This window comes from Nansenia antarctica, assembly GCF_963989245.1.
Source record: "Nansenia antarctica genome assembly, chromosome: 10".
Classification (NCBI taxonomy): Eukaryota; Metazoa; Chordata; class Actinopteri; order Argentiniformes; family Microstomatidae; genus Nansenia; species Nansenia antarctica.
The window spans coordinates 16,837,614-16,858,006 of record NC_137680.1 but is presented as its reverse complement, the minus strand read 5'-3'; the positions used below and the strand labels follow the sequence as shown (position 1 = coordinate 16,858,006).

Sequence of the window (20,393 nt, the reverse complement as noted above, 5' to 3'; positions counted from 1 at the left end):
AGTTACAGGGACTTAAAACAGGATGAACAGAGTGAATAAGAGAACAGAACAGAACACAGGACAGGACAGGAAACGGTGGCGTCAGGATGTTCTCAGCCCTCCTCCTCAACCTCCCCCTTCTCTCAGCCCTCCGCTTCCTCCTCCTCCTCAAACTCCCCCTCCTCCTCGGCCGTGGCGTCCTGGTACTGCTGGTACTCTGACACCAGGTCGTTCATGTTGCTCTCCGCCTCGGTGAACTCCATCTCGTCCATGCCCTCGCCCGTGTACCAGTGGAGGAAGGCCTTGCGGCGGAACATGGCGGTGAACTGCTCGGAGATGCGCTTGAACAGCTCCTGGATGGCCGTGCTGTTGCCGATGAAGGTGGCGGCCATCTTAAGGCCGCGGGGCGGGATGTCGCACACGGCCGTCTTGACGTTGTTGGGGATCCACTCCACGAAGTAGCTGCTGTTCTTGTTCTGCACGTTCAGCATCTGCTCATCCACCTCCTTCATGGACATGCGGCCGCGGAAGATGGCCGCCACCGTCAGGTAGCGCCCGTGCCGCGGGTCGCACGCCGCCATCATGTTCTTGGCGTCGAACATCTGCTGCGTGAGCTCGGGGACGGTGAGGGCGCGGTACTGCTGACTTCCCCTGCTGGTGAGAGGGGCGAAGCCCGGCATGAAGAAGTGCAGGCGGGGGAAGGGCACCATGTTGACGGCCAGCTTGCGCAGGTCGGCGTTCAGCTGGCCGGGGAAGCGCAGGCAGGTGGTGACGCCGCTCATGGTGGCCGAGACCAGGTGATTCAGGTCTCCGTACGTGGGGGTCGTGAGCTTCAGCGTGCGGAAGCAGATGTCGTACAGGGCCTCGTTGTCGATGCAGTAGGTCTCGTCCGTGTTCTCTACGAGTTGGTGCACTGACAGGGTGGCGTTGTACGGCTCCACCACAGTGTCTGACACTTTAGGAGAGGGCACCACGCTGAAGGTGCACATGATCCTGTCTGGGTATTCTTCACGGATCTTACTGATCAGCAGAGTTCCCATGCCGGACCCCGTGCCCCCACCCAGGGAGTGAGTCAGCTGGAACCCCTGAAGACAGTCGCAGCTCTCCGCCTCCTTCCGCACCACGTCCAGGACCGAGTCCACCAGCTCTGCTCCCTCTGTGTAATGGCCTTTGGCCCAGTTGTTGCCAGCACCACTCTGTCCTGTGAACAGGAAGCACACAAGACATTTTAAGAAATTAGGTAGAAGACAGCATTATCTGTTATTATTATTATTAGTCCTACAGATGTTATTTTATATTATTATATTACATGTTAAAAACATTGAACAAATTCTCCAGCTCAGCCTTTGTTTTCAACACAAACACTTGAAATGTAATATTTGTTTAGCTACATCAAATGCAGATCGAAAACCTATGAAATCTTCTTACCGAATACAAAATTATCTGGTCTAAATATCTGTCCAAAGGGACCTGAGCGAACAGAGTCCATAGTGCCCGGTTCCAGATCCACCAAGATGGCTCTGGGGACATATTTTCCTCCTGTTGGAACACAAATGTAATAGAATGAATGTCATAACTTTACTTATGACTGTCACTAGTAGCAGCACATTACAGCTATATAATAATAACAACCTTTATTTGTATAGCACATTTCCTGCAAACGTTGCAGCTCAAAGTGCTTTAACATATCCACACAGCATAAAAATAACAATAGAACAATAGTAATCAATAAAACACACAAAAGCAATCATATAAACCATACAATCCAAGGGGCATATAACAAAGATAAACAAAATAATAAAAATAATTAGCCTACTATAAGAGTCAAACAAGTCAATACAAATATATAGATTCATCTAACTAACATTAAAAGACGCATTTAGAAAATAATAGTCATTTAAAGGCAATAACATTCAAAAAAACTAGTTTTTAGTATTTTTTCCACAGATCCCTGTGTATGTCACCCACCTGTCGCCTCATTGTAATAGACGTTGATCCTCTCGAGCTGCAGGTCGCTGTCCCCGTGGTAGGTCCCTGTGGGGTCGATGCCGTGCTCGTCACTGATCACCTCCCAGAACTGCAGCAGGTGAAGGAAGAAGGGTTCATGTTGTTTAAATTATTATTATTATTACTGAACCCCAAATTGCTCCCAGTGAGCGGGCCGGCGCGGCTTAGATGGTAGCTTGCCGACATAATAAAAACATTTTTCCCCCCATTTTTTTTTCTTCATTTAATTAGGCGGGATATGACTTGCAAATGAACTAACAAATAATGTGCAACCTGATGTTGCTCTTTAGTAAACACATAGGTGTATATTGGCTAGCAGCAACCCAGCTAATGTTTCCTGTCAGACAGCTACAGCTACAGCTACAGCTGTTAGACAGGCAGACAGACAGCTAGCTAGCATTATTCAACTAGCTGATTATGGCCTCTAACAAAACCCACCTTTGCGCCGATCTGATTTCCACATTGACCCACTTGTAAATGAACTAATTCCCTCATTTTACGATAAACAGTATGGTATTATTTTAAAAAGAATATACAACTCTTGATGTAAGCTCTGTCGAGGCTTGCTGTAGCTATTCTGAACGATGCTGTCCCGGTGTAGCGGTGGATGCTTCTGACACTAACGGTTGTTCAGCCCGCTGCTCAGTCTGAACACATTTCTAGCGATTCTATTGGTTACACGAACAGTGCGATTCTATTGGTTACACGAACAGTGCGATTCTATTGGTTACACGAACAGTGCGATTCTATTGGTTACACGAACAGCGCGTCGTGGTGAATTAGATTGCACGATTGGTTGTTTCAAGAGATGCACTTGATTCTGATCTGGTGCTTACGGTTTGATATTCAAATAAAGCTCGTGTTCGTGACCAGCCGCGTGCGTGTGCTGTCAATCAATCACTGAATCACGTGTATTTGTAGAGCACATTTTACATGTTTAAATAATAATAGCCTTCATTTGCAGAGCACATTTTACATAATAATAATAATAATAATCTTTATTTGTATAGCACATTTTACACAGACAAATGTCACACACAGTTCTTCACAAACAATCTTCACAAAACAATAAATACATAGCTATTCACCAGACAAATGTAGCTTTTCTCTAGACAAACCTGGTTATAGCTAGCTCGCTTAAGGCGACATTATAAAGTAATAAGAAGTTAGACGCAGACAAAAAATAAGCTATTGTATTGAAGCTAAGAATTAGCTATTGTTGCTAGGTAGCTGGCTTCAGCAGGTTGGAGGGAAATGCTTGCTAGCTCGCTAACTGGCTAAGCTATCTACAAGCTAGCTAGCTTCAGTTCTCGACTCTAGACTTCCAATATCAGACAGAGGCTATTACACTGCCACAGAGTCAACATGTCTGTGTATCGCCAACCTCATATTGAATGAATGAATTGTCCAAAGAAGAGAGTTCCACATAGGAAACCTTTTTGTTCTTATGGGAACAATAATATGTGCTGATAGGCATACATTCCGGAACAGTCTCTAGTCTATAATTGGATCAATTACAACGAGTGTTATCAGGATATTATATAATTCATTGTTTAGGATGGGATAACCTTTGAAGTTGCAGAGGAGGAAGACACACAGTGCTGTATACAAAATAGACACTTGACTTTACATTACACATTCAACATAACACATAGACACAGAGTGTACTTCTCATCTAGCCACATAATAGATATCTGCACATTCCCTTCCATTCAGTCAGTGGAGGACTAACACAGCTCAACTTGACTTCTTAGGCCTCAAGAGAATTGATGGACATGGGAATGGAGAAGTGTGTCTACCTGTTGTTGGGCTCCGTGTGGGGACTCTGGATGCCTGAGGGAGAGGCTGATACTCAGAGTGCCGTACAGCGAAGGGGTCTGAAATGTCCTGTGCTTGTCTGACAACAGTCTGTTCAAAAATAGTCTGCAGGGAGGGATGCTACCTTGCACCCATAACCTTCATGGCAGATTGTGTCAGGAGGGCAACATTTAAAGTGCAAGGTAACTTGCAAGTACACGGTGTACCCACAAGTTAACTTACACAATAAGTAGATTCATGAGATATGATTCATGGAGTAACTCAGATAAGATCAGATTACTCCATATGATTAATCATATCTCATGGAGTAACTCAAATTCACAGTGTAAAGTAAGTTCCAGGTACACCATGCCACCAAATTAAATTACCATTATGTAGCAGTCTCATTGATCATCCCCACCTCAAAGAAAAAGATGTCCTCCCAACACACACGCCTACGCACGCACACAGGCATGCACGCATGCGTGCGCACACACACACACACACACACACACACACACACACACACACTCACACACACATATTCACACATATAAAAACAAGAAAGTGTGTGTGTGTGTGTGTGTGTGTGTGTGTGTGTGTGTGTGTGCGTGCATGCCTGTGTGCCAAGAGTCAAATTATGTTTGTTTCATTTCAATACGGAGATACTGTATTGAAATAAAAACAAACATAATTTGACTTTTGGCTTTTCACTGTTAGAGGGTGTGCTCTCTTCCCTGACGTGTGGCTGATGTGCCACTGTGTAATGTTATGTGTTATGTGAAATCCATTTTCTCTGTTTGAATAAGTTCTGGAAAGAACCAAATCTTCTTTCGTTTGACAGGGGACGTCAGACGTAAAATGGCTTCCCTCAAACGTGTCCCCAAGCCTCAGCCAGCCTCTCCGTCATCCTTTGTGCCTGCACCACCACCACCCCCCCACCACCCCCCCCCCCACCACCCCACCCCGCACTCTGGGAAGCCACTGTTCCTAGGGCTTGACTGCCTCTCCTCTGACACACTCGAAGAGCCCAATCACCATAATGTCTATAGAATCCACATCAGCAACACCTAGTCGGGTCAGATCTATCAGGACACGCTCTAGCCAGAGTGAATGTATTTTACATGCTTTCAGGTTATTGTGGTTGGAGAATATATTTTTATATATATATATATATATATATATATATATATATATATATATATAAACGACCAGATCATGGCAATTAGGAAAACAACAGAGACTAGTGCCCTCCAGTGTTAGTTTATTATATGAATAATTATGTTGTTGATCCCATTGATCAAGCCACAACACTCATAGATCAAAACACTCAGTGTCTCTTTACACTCATGACATTTCCCTGAAAGGGGCTTTTGCCAGTGATAACAGCATCACCATGACACATTGTCGGCTGTCGGAAAAATATATCAGTAGGCCCATCTATCTTTATCTGAATATGGCTTTTGATAGCCTTATTTCAGCAGGAAATCTATGTCCTAACTCACTGTAAAAAAAGATGTTGGAATGCCATCTAGAGGACTTGCTTGGTGCTGAGGACATTTTCTTGCCTAGGTTTCATCCGGAGAATGGAGTGAGTAGAAAAATAAGTATGTATGACAATATTTCTATATAGAAACTTTGTAAAAATAGGTTGCAGTGTCTGGCTACACACGGCTATACCTTTCCTAGAAACACAGCTGTACCCCTAGAGTCACCTGGATTGCATAGATGCTAAATTAATCCTGTAAGATTTCCTTTTGTCCACTGCTATCAGCACCAGCCAGTCATGGCAGCTATGGGACAGGACCGGAGAGGATTTTCCTCATCTAGTCATGTGGTAGGGTAGATCATAAAATAAAAAGATTATTTTAGATCATCAGAAATAAGCATTTCATACACAGATGAAAACTGTACAGAATTGTACGGGTAGAAGCAAAACCAAAAAAGCTAGGTTCATCAATGATGATCAATACTTTCCCCAAAACCAAACAATGTGCTGTCTCCATAGCAACTAGCTGATTACAGGTAGACTTTGCCCGGAGGGAATTGCTACAGGAAGTAGTGTTGAATTAGAGCCCTGTGGCATAAAGGTAAGAAAAATGTATCTGGGAATTGTATTGATAATTACAATATATGACGTTTATCTAATTGTTGTTTTATTGTTGTCATGTAAATGTATGGTCTTGAAGACATGTGTGATGTTTTGTAATGCCTGGGAAGCATCAGCTATAGCAGTTCCCCATTCATGGATCAATACTACTATCACCGTAGAGATAAAAAGGAAACTTAGTATTAGTATTAGTATTTGTTGGCGTAGCCATATTTCACATTTTACAATTTTACATGAGAGTGTTAGTGTTATACTGTGTAGTTACTATTGTTAAAACTGTTTTAAAAGCATAATGTCTACTTTTGGTTAGGCTTTTTGGTAAGGATCAGGGTTTATACTAGGGTCATTACTCTTAGGACAGTGGGGCAATGACGTATGAATATGTGTTATTAGAATCATAATATTACAACAGGTAGACTTTGCCCGGCGGGAATTACTACAGGAAGTAGTGTTGAATTAGAGCCCTGTGGCATAAAGGTAAGAAAAATTAATCAGGGAATTGTATTGATAATTACAATATATGAAGTTTATCTAATTGTTGTTTTATTGTTGTCATGTAAATGTATGGTCTTGAAGACATGTGTGATGTTTTGTAATGGCTTGGAAGCATAAGCTATAGCAGTTCCCCATTCATGGATCAATACCACTATCACTGTAGAGATAAAAAGGAAACTTGACCTTTATTAGTTGTTGTTGGCGTAGCCGTATTTCACATTTTACAATTTTACATGAGAGTGTTAGTGTTATACTGTGTAGTTATTATTGTTAGAACTGTTTTAAAAGCATCTTTTTGGGGGTTACTTTTTGGTAAGGATCAGGGTTTATACTAGGGTCATTGCTCTTAGGACAGTAGGGCAATGACGTATTATGTGTTATTAGAATAATAATATCAAAATTATTAGAATAAAACAAATATAATAATACAAACACTACAATGCAACATGTTATCCAGATTTCCCAGTATGTAAATGATGGTACAGTATGTTCCTGGTAATACTAAGGTAGAATGGATCAAGCCAATAGAAGCGGTGGACCCCTTCCCCCTCCATACGACCCTTCAGGCTATGCCCAGCACCCTGCCTCTGGTGTGCAGCACGCTGGGAAAGACAACATCGCTATGGTGTCTCCTGCCAATCCTTACGACAACACGGCCTACCAAGAAGACCAACACCATGAAGGACACAGCCAGGAAGCTCCACCTGACTACTCCATCGGCTTTCAGGACACCAACTGCTTCGATGACGCCACAGTCAGAAGAGGTCAGGGGCCTCATTTATAGAAAGTACTTTGGATCAAATTTTGATCTTACCCGTGTTGTACGTAGAAAACCACGTCAAACGTAGTGATTTATACAATTTCAACGTGAGTCGATTTGACCTTGGAAAGGTCGTAGCTCTACGTCGGGTATTGACCTTGCGTACGCACATTACCTACTGGTTATGCAGTTATTACAGGCATGTGAGCCGCACTGCCTAGTGTAATTCATGCGAAGTGAACGTGACTCGTAATAAAATTAATGATGTTGTTAACAACCGAGATAACCCTAACCCTAACCCTAATGCGCTAAATTATACTGGATTTTTCTCTGGTGTTTCCGTGTCTGGGAGTGAGCAGCCATAATTTCAATGTCACCTGATAAGAATAAGACCATTATATTATTACAGTATAAGAATTTGCTGGTTAGTTGTTCAGCACTCAAGTTGAGGGGGGATGAGGGGGGATGGCTTCCCCCCTGAAATAAAAACGGTCAAAATCATCCCCCTTCTAAAACTGCCATCCCCCCTTTCCATCCCTTGGTATTACTGCTATTTCAACATTTAGTTTTGCGCATATTGAGTAAAATACTGTGGGCAAGGGGGCACGCACACATGCAATGACATTTTTACCAAGTTACTGACACTGAAGTCACTGACGCTGTGGGGATGCTAAAATTGTCCTCATATTATGATAAAATCCACCATCCCCCCTGATTTTTTTTTACAACTTGTTGTCATGATCAAACGTTACAAATGCAACTTACAGAGAAGCCACCCTTCTCTGCCCTCTCCCGCTCACTTGGCTTAATTCAGCCGCTATAATTGAGCCGCTATCACAGAGCGTAAATAAAGCTCATTCTCAAGTATATTTGGTATTTGGTATTTATTATTTGACTTCAGTACGTACGCAATTTTAAAGAAGCGCAGCCCGTAATATAAATAATGCTTACGTCCGTTTAGGAAAATGTGCTTACGTGTCAAAGATGACGTTCAAGTACTTTTTTATAAATGAGGCCCCAGGCGTGTATGAGATCTACACTCATACAAAATCATTTTAATTGAAATTAGATCATTTCAATCTGTCGCAATGTTTTGATGTGAAGAATGAACACCTGTCATAAGAGACAGGGAACGTTTCACAACAGTGTGGGTTGTTTCTACAGGCTTCATTAGGAAAGTGTACCTGACTCTAATGATACAGCTTGTAGCCACCGTGGGGATCATCTGTGCATTTCTCTACTGGTGAGTGACACTACTCCTCTCGACCCACTTAAATCCTCCTTGAGGCTGAGCAGAGTTAGATCTAGGTTGAATTTTCCCCATCAAACAATACCACTGCAGCTAGAAGCTTCATATGTACCTAGGAAATAAACAGATTCATGTTTCCTCCTATTTATTTGTAGGAAGGCACTCAAGGAATGGACTATCTCCAGCCGCTGGTTTTCCTTTACCATGATGTAAGCAATAACTCAGAAATCGTACACTCTTTTGTGAAACCATGCACATCAATCACTTCACATCTGGTACAGGTGATTGCAACATATCATCCACTCTACTTTGTCTCTCAAACAGGGCAGTGGTCTTTGTCCTCATCATAGTCCTGGGTTGTGCAGACAACATACGCCGAAAAGTCCCACTCAATTTCCTATTCCTGGGACTGTTTGTGAGTATCAAATCCAACGAGGCATCTAATTACACTAAAACCCTGGTCCTCATTCATGATGTTTGATGTGTTCTTTGTCCTGTGTAGACCATTGCAGAGGGTCTGATGCTTGGATCAGTGACAGTGTGAGTACCACTGCCTACTGGATGTCCCCGCAGTGACCCTGATTTACTCATAGATAGTAACATGCTTTATACCTACCTCCACTCTATTTCAGTTACTCAGCTCACTGTTATCCCTCATGACTGTTTGCAATTATACAGAACTCATGGCAGTTTGCAGTATAAACCTCAATAATTTAATCAAATGAAAAGATAGATTATTTCTATCCGACCACCAGTGATGTTCAAAACAAATCTAATTTGTTCCAGGTTCTTTAATGCTGAGGCTGTTCTATGGGCAGTGGGTGCTACTGCGCTAGTGTCTTTTGCGATGAGTGTGTTTGCCATGCAATCCAAAGTAAGCTCTCTCTACAGTAAATAATCATACAGAATGTAATGTTTATCCACACCTACACAGTACAATTAGGATGTGTTATGAGTGAAATGGCGGCTATGTTTGCTATATTATCTTTAACAGGCTGCTGCATATTGCTTTTTCAAATATAAAACCTTGTCTCATTCATGCTTTGATGTTTCAGTGGGACTTCACTGCAGCAAATGGGTGTATGTGGGCTTTTGGTTGGACACTTATATCCTTTGGGTTGCTATGTGGAATTATGAGGTCCCAGGTAAACACAGGGGTATTTCTTCCAGATACGGATGTGTACAAATGACACCAATACAAAATCAGCATTCTTTTCTTTACTTTTCAGTAAGTAGAACAAATCCATTCGTTCAGGACTGATTGCATGTTTTCATTCAACAGTATGTTTACATTGTGTATGCCTGCCTGGGAACATTGGTGTTTTCTATAGTAAGTACAGTCTAAAATTGCTTTTACACTACTTAGTGGTGAAGCAGCCGTTATTATAATCCTGTTATTGCAATTGTATACTACTGGCAGTAGTCTTTGTGTGAATGTTACGATACAACCTAATTATGTGATCAAAGGTGTTAAAAACATAGCTTTCTAACAACACGTTGCTTTACCTTCTCCTCCAGTACTTGGTAATGGATACACAGTTTATTCTGGGTGGGAAACACAAATACAGCATTTCTCCAGAGGAATACATCTTTGCTGCTCTCAACTTGTACCTGGACATCGTCTCACTGTTCCTCATGCTGCTGCAGCTAATTAAACTGTGTGCTTGACATCACCGCCATGGAGCCCAAACCCTTGTTCCACTGTTCTGTATTCCTCAATGTATTCTGACATATCTGATGTATTCTGTATTCTCTCTCCTAGTGTTCCAGTCAAACAGTATACTATATGAATGTAGATAATTGATGTAGAGCTCTGCTTTCTTTCTTTAGCTTTTTTCTAGCAATTTGCTCCTACTACCCCCATTATTCTAATGTCATGATTGTAATACGTAGTCAAATTATAAAAATGTAAATGCAAAATACATTTTCAGTTGTAAAATAAGATTCAGCACAAAATCAAAACTCAACTCATAGTTTATTGGCCACATCAAACATTATCTTTCATATAAAGAGGGAATGTATCAAGTATAGACTATGAAAGTGCAAATAGCATTTCAAGGATTAGTTGCTTTACAATAAAAAAATTCAATGGGTTACAAAATACGTTTGATGCCACTTTTTTAAAGTAATTTGCCATGACATTTGAAATGAAATGCCAAGAAAAAAAATACAAATTAAATGTAATTTGTACTCATTTCATGCACAACATACTGTTACATAAAGGACAATAGATTTTCTAACTCCACAACTTTTACATCAATCCCACAAGTTCACTAGCTCCATTTATGGCACTCACAGCTTCACATTCAAGACTCATTTCAATGCAATACATTTTGTTTTACTGCTGTTTAAAGAGTCAGCATACGATTACTTCAATACAGTCAAAACACCAGTTTGGAGAAAGACCAATTCATAAAGTGAAACTTTGAAATAACTGTCTTACTTATATTTCACATATACTATATAGACAATAAATCAATACATCTTTTTCTTAATTATTTTTTATCAAATTAGTTATTCCGTATATCTTAATACCCCATTTTCAATCATGATAAGAGACTTTCTGTCGATTTCAAATAAATAATAGTCAGTTTTCTATATATAGTGTCCTGCATTTGACTGCTTTCTGCTCCAGAATACACTTTCCACCTACCGTTCCAAAGTGAACACTAATCATTTCAGTTACTGAGCAACAGATTAACCTGTTCATCCATCAACGAGACCAAAGACCCCCCCCCCCGCCCCCCCCCCCTAATCCAACCTACAACACAACAGAGTAAGATAAACAACACGTTCCCAAGTTTGGAAATGAGATGTGGTACGTTGACCGACTGTGACCCACAATACATAAATCATGTAAGATCAGTGTGTTATATTTAAATGCATTACAAAAATGCTCTGGAAATAATCTGGAAAACACACTAAAAGGGAGGCTACAAATGTATATAAAAATGTCATTAAAAAGGTCAAGTTTGGACACTCTGTTAGTTTCATAAGTAAAACTACTATAACAAACAGGTGTTGTAGCTTGTATACACACTCACCATTAATCACTGTAAGCACTCAAGAAATGTGGCAATAAATAAAAAAAGATTCACATAAAGGCACTGTAATGAATTGCGTAGAGAACCGTTTCAAAGACCCACTGCAGCCCTCAAGTACAGTAGCTGAGTCCTATCAAGGCCTTACTTACAGTTTAAATGACCAGTGACATATTACAGTGATTAGGTTTGAACAATAGATCACATGATTGTAATGTCTGATTGTAATCCATACTACTTCTGTCCTTTCCTACTTGGCCGAGAGCAGCCACGCTGATTTGTTTCCTTTCAGGGCTGTTCGTCGGTCTTTCTGGGTACTCTACATCACGCCCGCATACATCATCTTCTAATAGGTTGGGGGGGTAAAAACACATCTATGAAAGCAGGCACAATTTGCTTGAAATCCACTTGGTGATCACAAACTGTGCTTTTGCTAGCCAGTGTTTGGCACCTAGAACTTACCCAAAAACAGAGGAGGCAGATATGACTAGGAATGAGAGCAGGTGTTCCCTCAGTCTGTACATCTTATACTGGGATGAAACTACAAGCACTGCTCCCCCATACAGCTGAAAACCCCCTCAGACCTTATCCAAACACTTACAGTAGGCTTTAACTCCAGTGAAGAAAAATATCCAAAGTATTGAATGCATATATACTATATATATATATATATATATAATCTTAAAGTCTAGTCTAAACAGATTTGAGAGAGAAGCAACTTTTTCCATTACTGTATCAACACATATCCATTCATGTAATACCCATTCAATCCATCTGATTATACTTTCTAATAGTGCTTGCTTTGCAGGAATGCGACGGCCTATCTATCTAGGGGTATTTTATACCCATATTTTTCGCTTTCAAGTGTTTGATGTATTGTGTGAACACAGGAAACTGAACTACACCATTTTCATAAACCTTCTGCACTAGATGGGGGGGTTTTCCCCTTGTTACTGGCTACTTGGACACATTCTACCCTCTAATGACTCCCCCCCTCCTTTGCCCTGATTCATTCTACTTTGCATTTCAAAGTGGTTTTCAGCCTTCTGAAGATTCCCCTCACGGCTCCAGGTGGTCAGACCAGGTGGATCTGCTCTTCCCACTCAGAGGAGCTGGTGCTGGGCTGGAGGTCAGACACAGAGTCACATTTGGGGGTGTCAGTGTGACAGATGTTAGCACCGGTGTGGTCGCCCCCTGCGTTTGCCACCATGTAGGGCAGGGTCATGGCGTCCAGGCCCACCAGGTCTAGCTGAGTGGGCCTCTCAGTCTCCTTCTCCTCCAGGGTGCGGAGCGGGCAGTCCCCCCCCAGACCCAGGCCCTCCTGGGGCTTGTGGTGGTGGTGGTGGGGGGGCTCCAGGATGGCTTCGTCCTCCAGGGCGCTGGCCATCTGTGCGTCTAGGTCGGTGTCGGAGGAGGTGGAGGGGACGAGCGTGATGCTCTGGGGGTTCATGTCGTGGAACCAGGCCATGATGTTCCCCAGGAGGTTGGCGTTGGCCGCGGGGTCGTGGCCGGTGGAGTCTGTGTCGCTGGAGGAGGAGAAGAGGCCGCCGGGAGGCTCGCTGCTGCCGCCGAAGGGGTTGAGATTGTCGCCGCGGCGCTGCGGGGTGAACTGGCTGCTGATGTTGCCCAGCCTCATCAGGCTGTCGCCCAGCTCCAGGAGCTCAGAGCTGCTCAGGGCGGCCCGGGGCATGTCCATGCTCGGGGGGGGCGGGTCCAGTCTGGAGGGGAGGGACGTACCGATGGCCCCGAGGGACGCCTCGTTGGCCAGGAACTCCTGGTTGTCCCTGCCCATGGCCAGCCCAGACTCTTGCAGGGAGAGCTGGATAGCCAATAGGATGTTGGGATCGTCCTCATCCAATGAGCCAAGGCCCTGCAACAAAAACGATCGCGCACAAGACGCAGATGACAGAAGATGTATCGAGCTGAAAAACATTGACATCTGCACACTCCTCGAGGCCCATTTAAAAAGGAAGTTCTAAAACTATTCAATAAAACCATGGCACAGAATTGACGTTTCTTTCTTTCTGTCTTTTTAATGCCCGCTGCTCTGGCAGCCAATACAATTTTCTAGCTTGCATAAGTAGGAAAAAATGCTGAACTCACCATAGGGGGACCTTGTCTTCTGCCGCCCCCAATCTCCTGTGCGTCTGTGTGAACCGAGAAATACCCGCAGTCAAAACAACAGAGAGCAACGCTGGAAGACACTCAGACTCAAATCACTCAGCTTCGGGTCAGAAAAAAAACTAAAACGTCAATATCTGCCAAGATGCTCTCGTTACAGCGCACAAAGGGAGCAACAAGCCAGGGGTGAAAACAACACACTACGAAAATCAAACAACTGGCAATGTGATGCCAGCACTAACCGACTCAGAACGCCCTGCACAACGGACTATTGAGACGCCGGAGAGGGCGAAAGGTTGTCTGAATAAGCTACTGAGAAAACAAATTGAGTCGAGCCGCGGGAGGGTTAGTCTATTACCCAGTGAGAGCGGATGAATTACATACTTAATAAGTTTTAGACGGTAGTGTTTCCACCGGGTCCTACGTCTAGGCTACACAGTACATACATAAATAATGTTACGTCAAAAAAGAGACGCGTAGGCGTTTCACGTAGCTATGCCTTTAGTAGCTATGCCTCTTAGTAGGTGATGTGAGGGCTAGCATACGCGCCGGCCCAACCGCTGACCTACCTACCTAGATAGCTACCTAAAGTGCTGTCGCTGGGGTCGTCTGGGTCGGGGGTGTTACTGCGCAGGCTGGACATGTCCCCGCGCCTCCGCTGCCTGTGTCTCCGCCTGTACTGGAACTCTGCGTACTCCTGAAACAACACCGCCACAGACAACACTGAGTACATGTCTGGTCACCGTGGTGACCCCGTCTTCTGACAGAAAGATGCACCGTCTTGTCTGAGGCCCCCCGGACTGCCATCGTGACATCCCAAACACACGCCCTATTAGCAGGGCTAATGGACCACTATGAAGCCCTGAGCGGGTCCCACAACAAACAGAACTACACGGCAAGACATTGACTTGAAGTAATGGGTCAGCAGAAATTGCCTCGATATCATCTCTATATTCTTTGACTCCTAATAGCCTTTACGTGCTTTGGAAAGACAGTTAGACTGCTTTCATTTTTATTGATGTACATATCTTCTAATTTCACATTAAAAGCATTTTCACTTAAGGGAGTCATACGTTTTTGTTAGGTGGAATCAATTGAAATGTTCTCCCTAGGCGGTTGGCTATATGCCCCGTTTGGAAAGAAAGCCAATCATGGTTAGGTACTCGTTTTATACAGAGATGTACAGATGGCATTTCTGTTCAGTCCATTCCAAGAGAGAAAGGCAAGGTCATTTAGCAAAACGAAGAAGATAGTGAATTTGCAGAGAGATGCGTGTTCATATCATATGCAACACACCAACTATAAACAGAATATTGATGCCTGATGAGTATGCTGGGCAAAAAAAGGGGGATTTGATCCAAGTGATGATGAGATTCAGAGTAGCGGAATGTTGTCTGCCTATTAAATCGTAATGATGGTGTAAAAAGACAGCCAAACAAATCAATGGTGGCACAAAATAAAATGCCAAAGAGTCTGTATCTAGGCTGTGTGGTTAGTGAGCAAACAAATCTAGCTAGGAGAGTAAAACTATACAACACTTCAAAAAGGTCAAAAAGCATAGGGCTGTTTTATGGGTATACGAACCTGGAACAGATACAAATGTAGAATACACACACCTAACATCAATCTATTAGACACGTAGTATTGATTTGCGAGACAATGCTCTACATTGGCCAATTATTCTGTCACAAATTGATCAATTAAAAATGAAGTTGGTATCAGCCACGGCAGTGTCATCCAAGTAATTGTCCTGACAAACACTGGTGTTTGTTCAGCAAGCAGCCTCTTTTCACAGGTGATGAATCTCCCACACAAGGGCTGTTATCCTTCTATTGGCATTCTGAGGTGGAGGCCCAAATAAAAGACCCAATGTGATTCAATCTTCCGCGAGAAAGAGCTTCCCTCAGCCCCACACTGTTGTTGTTCATTCCCATCAGAGAGTTGCTTTACGGATGCTAGCCAGATAGTTAGCAATGGAAATGTCCACCAGACTAAAAACAACAAGCTTGTTTGAAGTTGTACATGTAAAACTGTCATGACAACTGACATGTACAAACTGTCAGTAATTAAAATTTGAACACCAACACCAACCAACCCACTTCTGGCTGCTCAGTAACCATTGAACAAGCGGTGTTTGACAGGCGCTAGAGAGTGGGGAGTGTGCGGTGCGCTCTGAATCTGTTGCTGACAAGACTACTCTGCATGCAATGTAAAACCACTGAGAGCCTTCTGCAGTTCATCCTAAAGTAAGATACTTACTTAAAGTTGTGTTTATTTTGACAGCCATGTTCTCGCTTGGAGTTTTGGAATAATCATTACAATTCTACCCAAATTCAAGGAGCGCCAAATATTTTAGACTGTGCAGTCAAACTAATATATTCAAATTGGTATTGAAAGGGAAATACAATAGGAACGTGATAAATATTGAAAGGATAAAGAGTAATGAAAAATAATTAATAGCAACTAGACTTCTACCATTGGTAGCAAACCAAACAAAGCAATGCGATGTTTGTGAATCAGCAATAGTTCATATTGCTTTCCTCTGTATGAAATACTGATGGCTTCAGTAATGCCTGCTGAATTATGACTCTGATCATTCCCCCCCCAAGTACTGACAGACTCCTCAGGATCTTTAGATTGGAACAGAACAACACAGTGACCTTCCAGAACATTGTTAAGCATCTGAAACATTGAGCGGAACATCCAATACTAGTCCCGTGCTGTACTCCATGCATACTGATGATTATTGAAACATTGGCAGCAGCTCCCATGACATTTACACAGGGATCTAACTAACACAGATAATTACCTCAGGAGACGCAAAACCTAAATACTCCCAGTCCCACGTCCCACCAGCGAAACTGAAAACACAAAAAGCGAAAAATACATTACTCTGAACACGTGCCATTCGAATACAAACAAATAACGACAAGGCAACAATTCCAAAGGAAACATTATGACCGGACAACAGTCCTATGTGTGCCTATGTCAAGCTGTGTGTGTGTGTGTGTGTGTGTGTGTGTGTGTGAAGGGACGGGGGGGGGGGGGGGGACGCCCACCTGCGACGAGGGGCGTCGGGGGAGTCGTTGGGGGCCACTCCCCGAGCCACCGACGCCAGGAACTCCTGCCTCTTCTGCTGGACCAGACAGGCGGCTCTGATGATCTTATGGCGGGGCGTTCGGAGGTAAGGCCGGTTGACTTTTTGAGCGAGGTCCTCCGTCACCATCTCAAGGTCCGTCTGAGGATAGGGGGTTCATTCGTTTGCGTTTGACAGAATGTGAGCATGAGTTTTTCGACATTCTGTCAAACGCTTTCTCTATTGTACCGTACAACATTCCCCTTGTTACTGGCTACTTGGACACATTCTACCCTCTAATGACTCCCCCCCTCCTTTGCCCTGATTCATTCTACTTTGCATTTCAAAGTGGTTTTCAGCCTTCTGAAGATTCCCCTCACGGCTCCAGGTGGTCAGACCAGGTGGATCTGCTCTTCCCACTCAGAGGAGCTGGTGCTGGGCTGGAGGTCAGACACAGAGTCACATTTGGGGGTGTCAGTGTGACAGATGTTAGCACCGGTGTGGTCGCCCCCTGCGTTTGCCACCATGTAGGGCAGGGTCATGGCGTCCAGGCCCACCAGGTCTAGCTGAGTGGGCCTCTCAGTCTCCTTCTCCTCCAGGGTGCGGAGCGGGCAGTCCCCCCCCAGACTCAGGCCCTCCTGGGGCTTGTGGTGGTGGTGGTGGGGGGGCTCCAGGATGGCTTCGTCCTCCAGGGCGCTGGCCATCTGTGCGTCTAGGTCGGTGTCGGAGGAGGTGGAGGGGACGAGCGTGATGCTCTGGGGGTTCATGTCGTGGAACCAGGCCATGATGTTCCCCAGGAGGTTGGCGTTGGCCGCGGGGTCGTGGCCGGTGGAGTCTGTGTCGCTGGAGGAGGAGAAGAGGCCGCCGGGAGGCTCGCTGCTGCCGCCGAAGGGGTTGAGATTGTCGCCGCGGCGCTGCGGGGTGAACTGGTTGCTGATGTTGCCCAGCCTCATCAGGCTGTCGCCCAGCTCCAGGAGCTCAGAGCTGCTCAGGGCGGCCCGGGGCACGTCCATGCTCGGGGGGGGCGGGTCCAGTCTGGAGGGGAGGGACGTACCGATGGCCCCGAGGGACGCCTCGTTGGCCAGGAACTCCTGGTTGTCCCTGCCCATGGCCAGCCCAGACTCTTGCAGGGAGAGCTGGATAGCCAATAGGATGTTGGGATCGTCCTCATCCAATGAGCCAAGGCCCTGCAACAAAAACGATCGCGCACAAGACGCAGATGACAGAAGATGTATCGAGCTGAAAAACATTGACATCTGCACACTCCTCGAGGCCCATTTAAAAAGGAAGTTCTAAAACTATTCAATAAAACCATGGCACAGAATTGACGTTTCTTTCTTTCTGTCTTTTTAATGCCCGCTGCTCTGGCAGCCAATACAATTTTCTAGCTTGCATAAGTAGGAAAAAACCGCCAGGAACTCCTGCCTCTTCTGCTGGACCAGACAGGCGGCTCTGATGATCTTATGGCGGGGCGTTCGGAGGTAAGGCCGGTTGACTTTTTGAGCGAGGTCCTCCGTCACCATCTCAAGGTCCGTCTGAGGATAGGGGGTTCATTCGTTTGTTCATTTTTACATGTCTTGCACCATTGCAGGTGTCCAGTTCGTTTGGGCTGATAAGATACTATACACTTGTACGGTACAATAGAGAAAGCGTTTGACAGAATGTGAGCATGAGTTTTTCGACATAAGAGAGCATAAGAATGTTTCATATGGACACTCTTTCTGGCTGTCTCGGTTTTCTGTCTCTCGGTCTCAGTACCTGCATAAGCTCAAAAATCTCTTTCTTTGTGCTTTTAGGTTCCAGGAAGAAACCGTAGGGGTAAGAGCACTTGAGTATGCGTCGGGTCTTGAGCAGCTCGAGGACCGCGTCTTCGATGAAAGTAGTGTCAGGTGGGCCGCCTTCCCCTGATGTGAGGGGAGATCATAATACAGCATTAACACTCAACCTTAATTTGTCTCATAAGTCATCCCGTCCCTCCTACATAGATATTAGATTTGATTCAGGGTGTCAAGGAGCGTTGTAGTTAAGGGAATATGCACTCACGTCCACTCAAGGCTCGGCTCAGCTGTTCCATCTTCTCTTTGGCGGTTTTCAAGAGGCGCTGCTCCAGCTAAGTGAGTGGATAGAGGCGTTAGAGGTTTCCCGGCTTTGGCTGAGTTTTTTTTCTAATGCCGGAAGACAGGGATTATACAACTGTATTCCGAGCGCCGCCCCTGCTTACCTGGTAGCTGTGCTCGTGGTTCTTGAAGCGTGAATAGTAGTGCATAAAGCGGTCGAGTTCCTGAAAGCTCTTGTGCTTCTTCTCGGCCTGAAAATGACAGCACGGTGATTAGTCCTCCACACCAGTCCTCCACACTCACAAACTAATCTCGTTTTTGCCAGGCTGAAAAGGGGGGGCGGAGTGGAGTTTTTGGAATGAGGGGAACATTGCTTCAGGTTGCACATCGGAAGGGCGGCATTCACCACACGTGTGGGAGGTGTATTTTCTTTTGGATCCCTCTCTTGAGGTCTAGACTAGACTGTGTTTGTGCGTGTGTGCGTGTCGTTGTGTAAAACCAATCTGAATAGAATAAAAAAGACGAAGCACCTCGACGGTCATCTCTTTGGACTGCTCCTCCACGTGTTGGATGATCTCGTAGCGCGTGCACCGGTAGTAGCCCCCGGTCGACGAGCTGTGCTTCTTCCACTCCTCCAGGCAGATCCAGCAGAAGTCATACTTACACTGCGGGGATAGCAACGAGAGGGCGAGAGGAGTCAGCTTGGGGCTGTAAAAACAAGGTTCTCCACAGTAGACACGTCACAGAATCACAGAATACCCTGAAAAAAAACAAAAAACTGTCTGGATGGCTTCTACAACCAACCACCGGGAGGCACTACGCCCATCTACACACACTGCACAGAGATCAATCCACCCTGGGCTGATGAAGAATGACAAAAACAACCTGTGTTCTACATGAATCATTGGGCCGCTAAAGTTCTATTCAGACGTGGTGAATTTCCACCATAAAACACACTGCTGCGCGGTGACGAAACAAACCATGCTTAAACACCTACATAGTCCTGAGCGGCCTCCGGGCTGGAATGACAATCTAGAAAATCAATACAGTCCTGAGGGAGGGAGGGAGGGTGGGAAAGAGAGAGAGGGAGGGAGGGAGAGAGACAGAGAGAAGAGAAAGAGAAAGGAGAGAGAGAAGAGAGAGAGAGAAGAGAGAGAGGGAGGGAGAGAGAGAGAGAGAAAAGAGAGAGAGAGAGGGAGGGAGAGAGAAAAGAGAGAGAGGGAGGGAGGGAGAGAGAAGAGAAAGAGAAAGAGAAATGAGAGAGAGAGAGAGAGAGAGAGAGAGAGAGAGAGAGAGAGAGAGAGAGAGAGAGAGAGAGAGGGGGGACCCTTGGCAACGGTGAGTCTTGTGTTTCCAGGCAACAGGGGAAAAGCCATTTCTCAACAGGTAATGACAGGTCAAGAGAGCCCAGGCTCTTACACTCCCCACCTAGCACTTAGCCGTTGGCCTTGCACTCTACTGACACTGAGACAGTGTTCCTTGTCAACGGCAGCTTGTTGTGTAACACAACAGACCAGACCTGGCCTCCGGCGACACTGACAGAGACCGCTAGAGGCACATCCGTGTCCTCTCCTCTCAGAACACTCATTCATCTCTGACTGCTAGAGAGCCACAGGTGGAGCTGATACAAAGACCAACGACAACATCCATTTGTCTGTTGGGCGTTTTGTGAGATTGAGTCCAGGCCAGCCAAGTCTGAAA

General features: G+C 44.8%; 3 protein-coding genes across 6 annotated transcripts in view; 1 reads left to right on the top strand and 2 right to left on the bottom strand.

Annotated features, from left to right (window-relative positions):
* Nucleotides 1-122: 122 nt before the first annotated feature.
* On the bottom strand, nt 123-2,481 carry LOC308166456 (tubulin beta chain-like; the record flags this gene model as incomplete). The annotated part of the gene is made up of 4 exons (XM_080540769.1): nt 123-1,180; nt 1,408-1,518; nt 1,948-2,056; nt 2,425-2,481. The coding sequence occupies 4 exons, from the start codon at nt 2,479-2,481 to the stop codon at nt 123-125; spliced, it is 1,335 nt and encodes a 444-aa protein (XP_080396895.1).
* Nucleotides 2,482-5,803: 3,322 nt separating this feature from the next.
* On the top strand, nt 5,804-11,102 carry LOC308166459 (protein lifeguard 1). Of its 4 annotated transcripts, XM_080540772.1 has the most exons (11): nt 5,835-5,873; nt 6,287-6,370; nt 6,895-7,152; nt 8,313-8,391; nt 8,553-8,606; nt 8,722-8,812; nt 8,900-8,937; nt 9,184-9,271; nt 9,453-9,542; nt 9,680-9,727; nt 9,916-11,102. In XM_080540772.1, the coding sequence occupies exons 3-11, from the start codon at nt 6,900-6,902 to the stop codon at nt 10,063-10,065; spliced, it is 891 nt and encodes a 296-aa protein (XP_080396898.1). In that variant the 5' UTR covers nt 5,835-5,873; nt 6,287-6,370; nt 6,895-6,899; the 3' UTR covers nt 10,066-11,102. The 4 variants fall into 4 exon arrangements, with proteins under 4 accessions (XP_080396900.1, XP_080396901.1, XP_080396898.1 ...); XM_080540774.1 differs by lacking the exon at nt 6,287-6,370 and having other exon boundaries at nt 5,804-5,873; nt 6,899-7,152; XM_080540775.1 differs by lacking the exon at nt 6,287-6,370 and having other exon boundaries at nt 5,828-5,873.
* Nucleotides 11,103-12,490: 1,388 nt separating this feature from the next.
* LOC308166453 (ankyrin repeat and IBR domain-containing protein 1-like) overlaps nt 12,491-20,393 on the bottom strand; it is a gene marked incomplete at its 5' end in the record, with an annotated part of 22,260 nt that continues 14,357 nt past the window's right edge. Inside the window, 9 exons of the mRNA XM_080540764.1 lie at nt 12,491-13,308; nt 13,542-13,585; nt 14,145-14,256; nt 16,369-16,420; nt 16,619-16,797; nt 18,394-18,539; nt 18,679-18,745; nt 18,857-18,943; nt 19,223-19,357. Coding sequence (XP_080396890.1) covers nt 12,514-13,308; nt 13,542-13,585; nt 14,145-14,256; nt 16,369-16,420; nt 16,619-16,797; nt 18,394-18,539; nt 18,679-18,745; nt 18,857-18,943; nt 19,223-19,357 — 1,617 coding nt within the window. The 3' untranslated portion in view covers nt 12,491-12,513. The remainder of the gene's footprint in view (nt 13,309-13,541; nt 13,586-14,144; nt 14,257-16,368; nt 16,421-16,618; nt 16,798-18,393; nt 18,540-18,678; nt 18,746-18,856; nt 18,944-19,222; nt 19,358-20,393) is intronic.

Bases quoted from the DNA above. Each gene is read 5' to 3' on its own strand.
- LOC308166459 (XM_080540774.1), top strand. From the start codon at position 6,900: ATGGATCAAGCCAATAGAAGCGGTGGACCCCTTCCCCCTCCATACGAC. The intron at 8,938-9,183 runs GTGAGTACCACT...AATTTGTTCCAG, and splicing joins ATGCTTGGATCAGTGACAGT to GTTCTTTAATGCTGAGGCTG. The intron at 9,728-9,915 runs GTAAGTACAGTC...CTTCTCCTCCAG, and splicing joins GAACATTGGTGTTTTCTATA to TACTTGGTAATGGATACACA.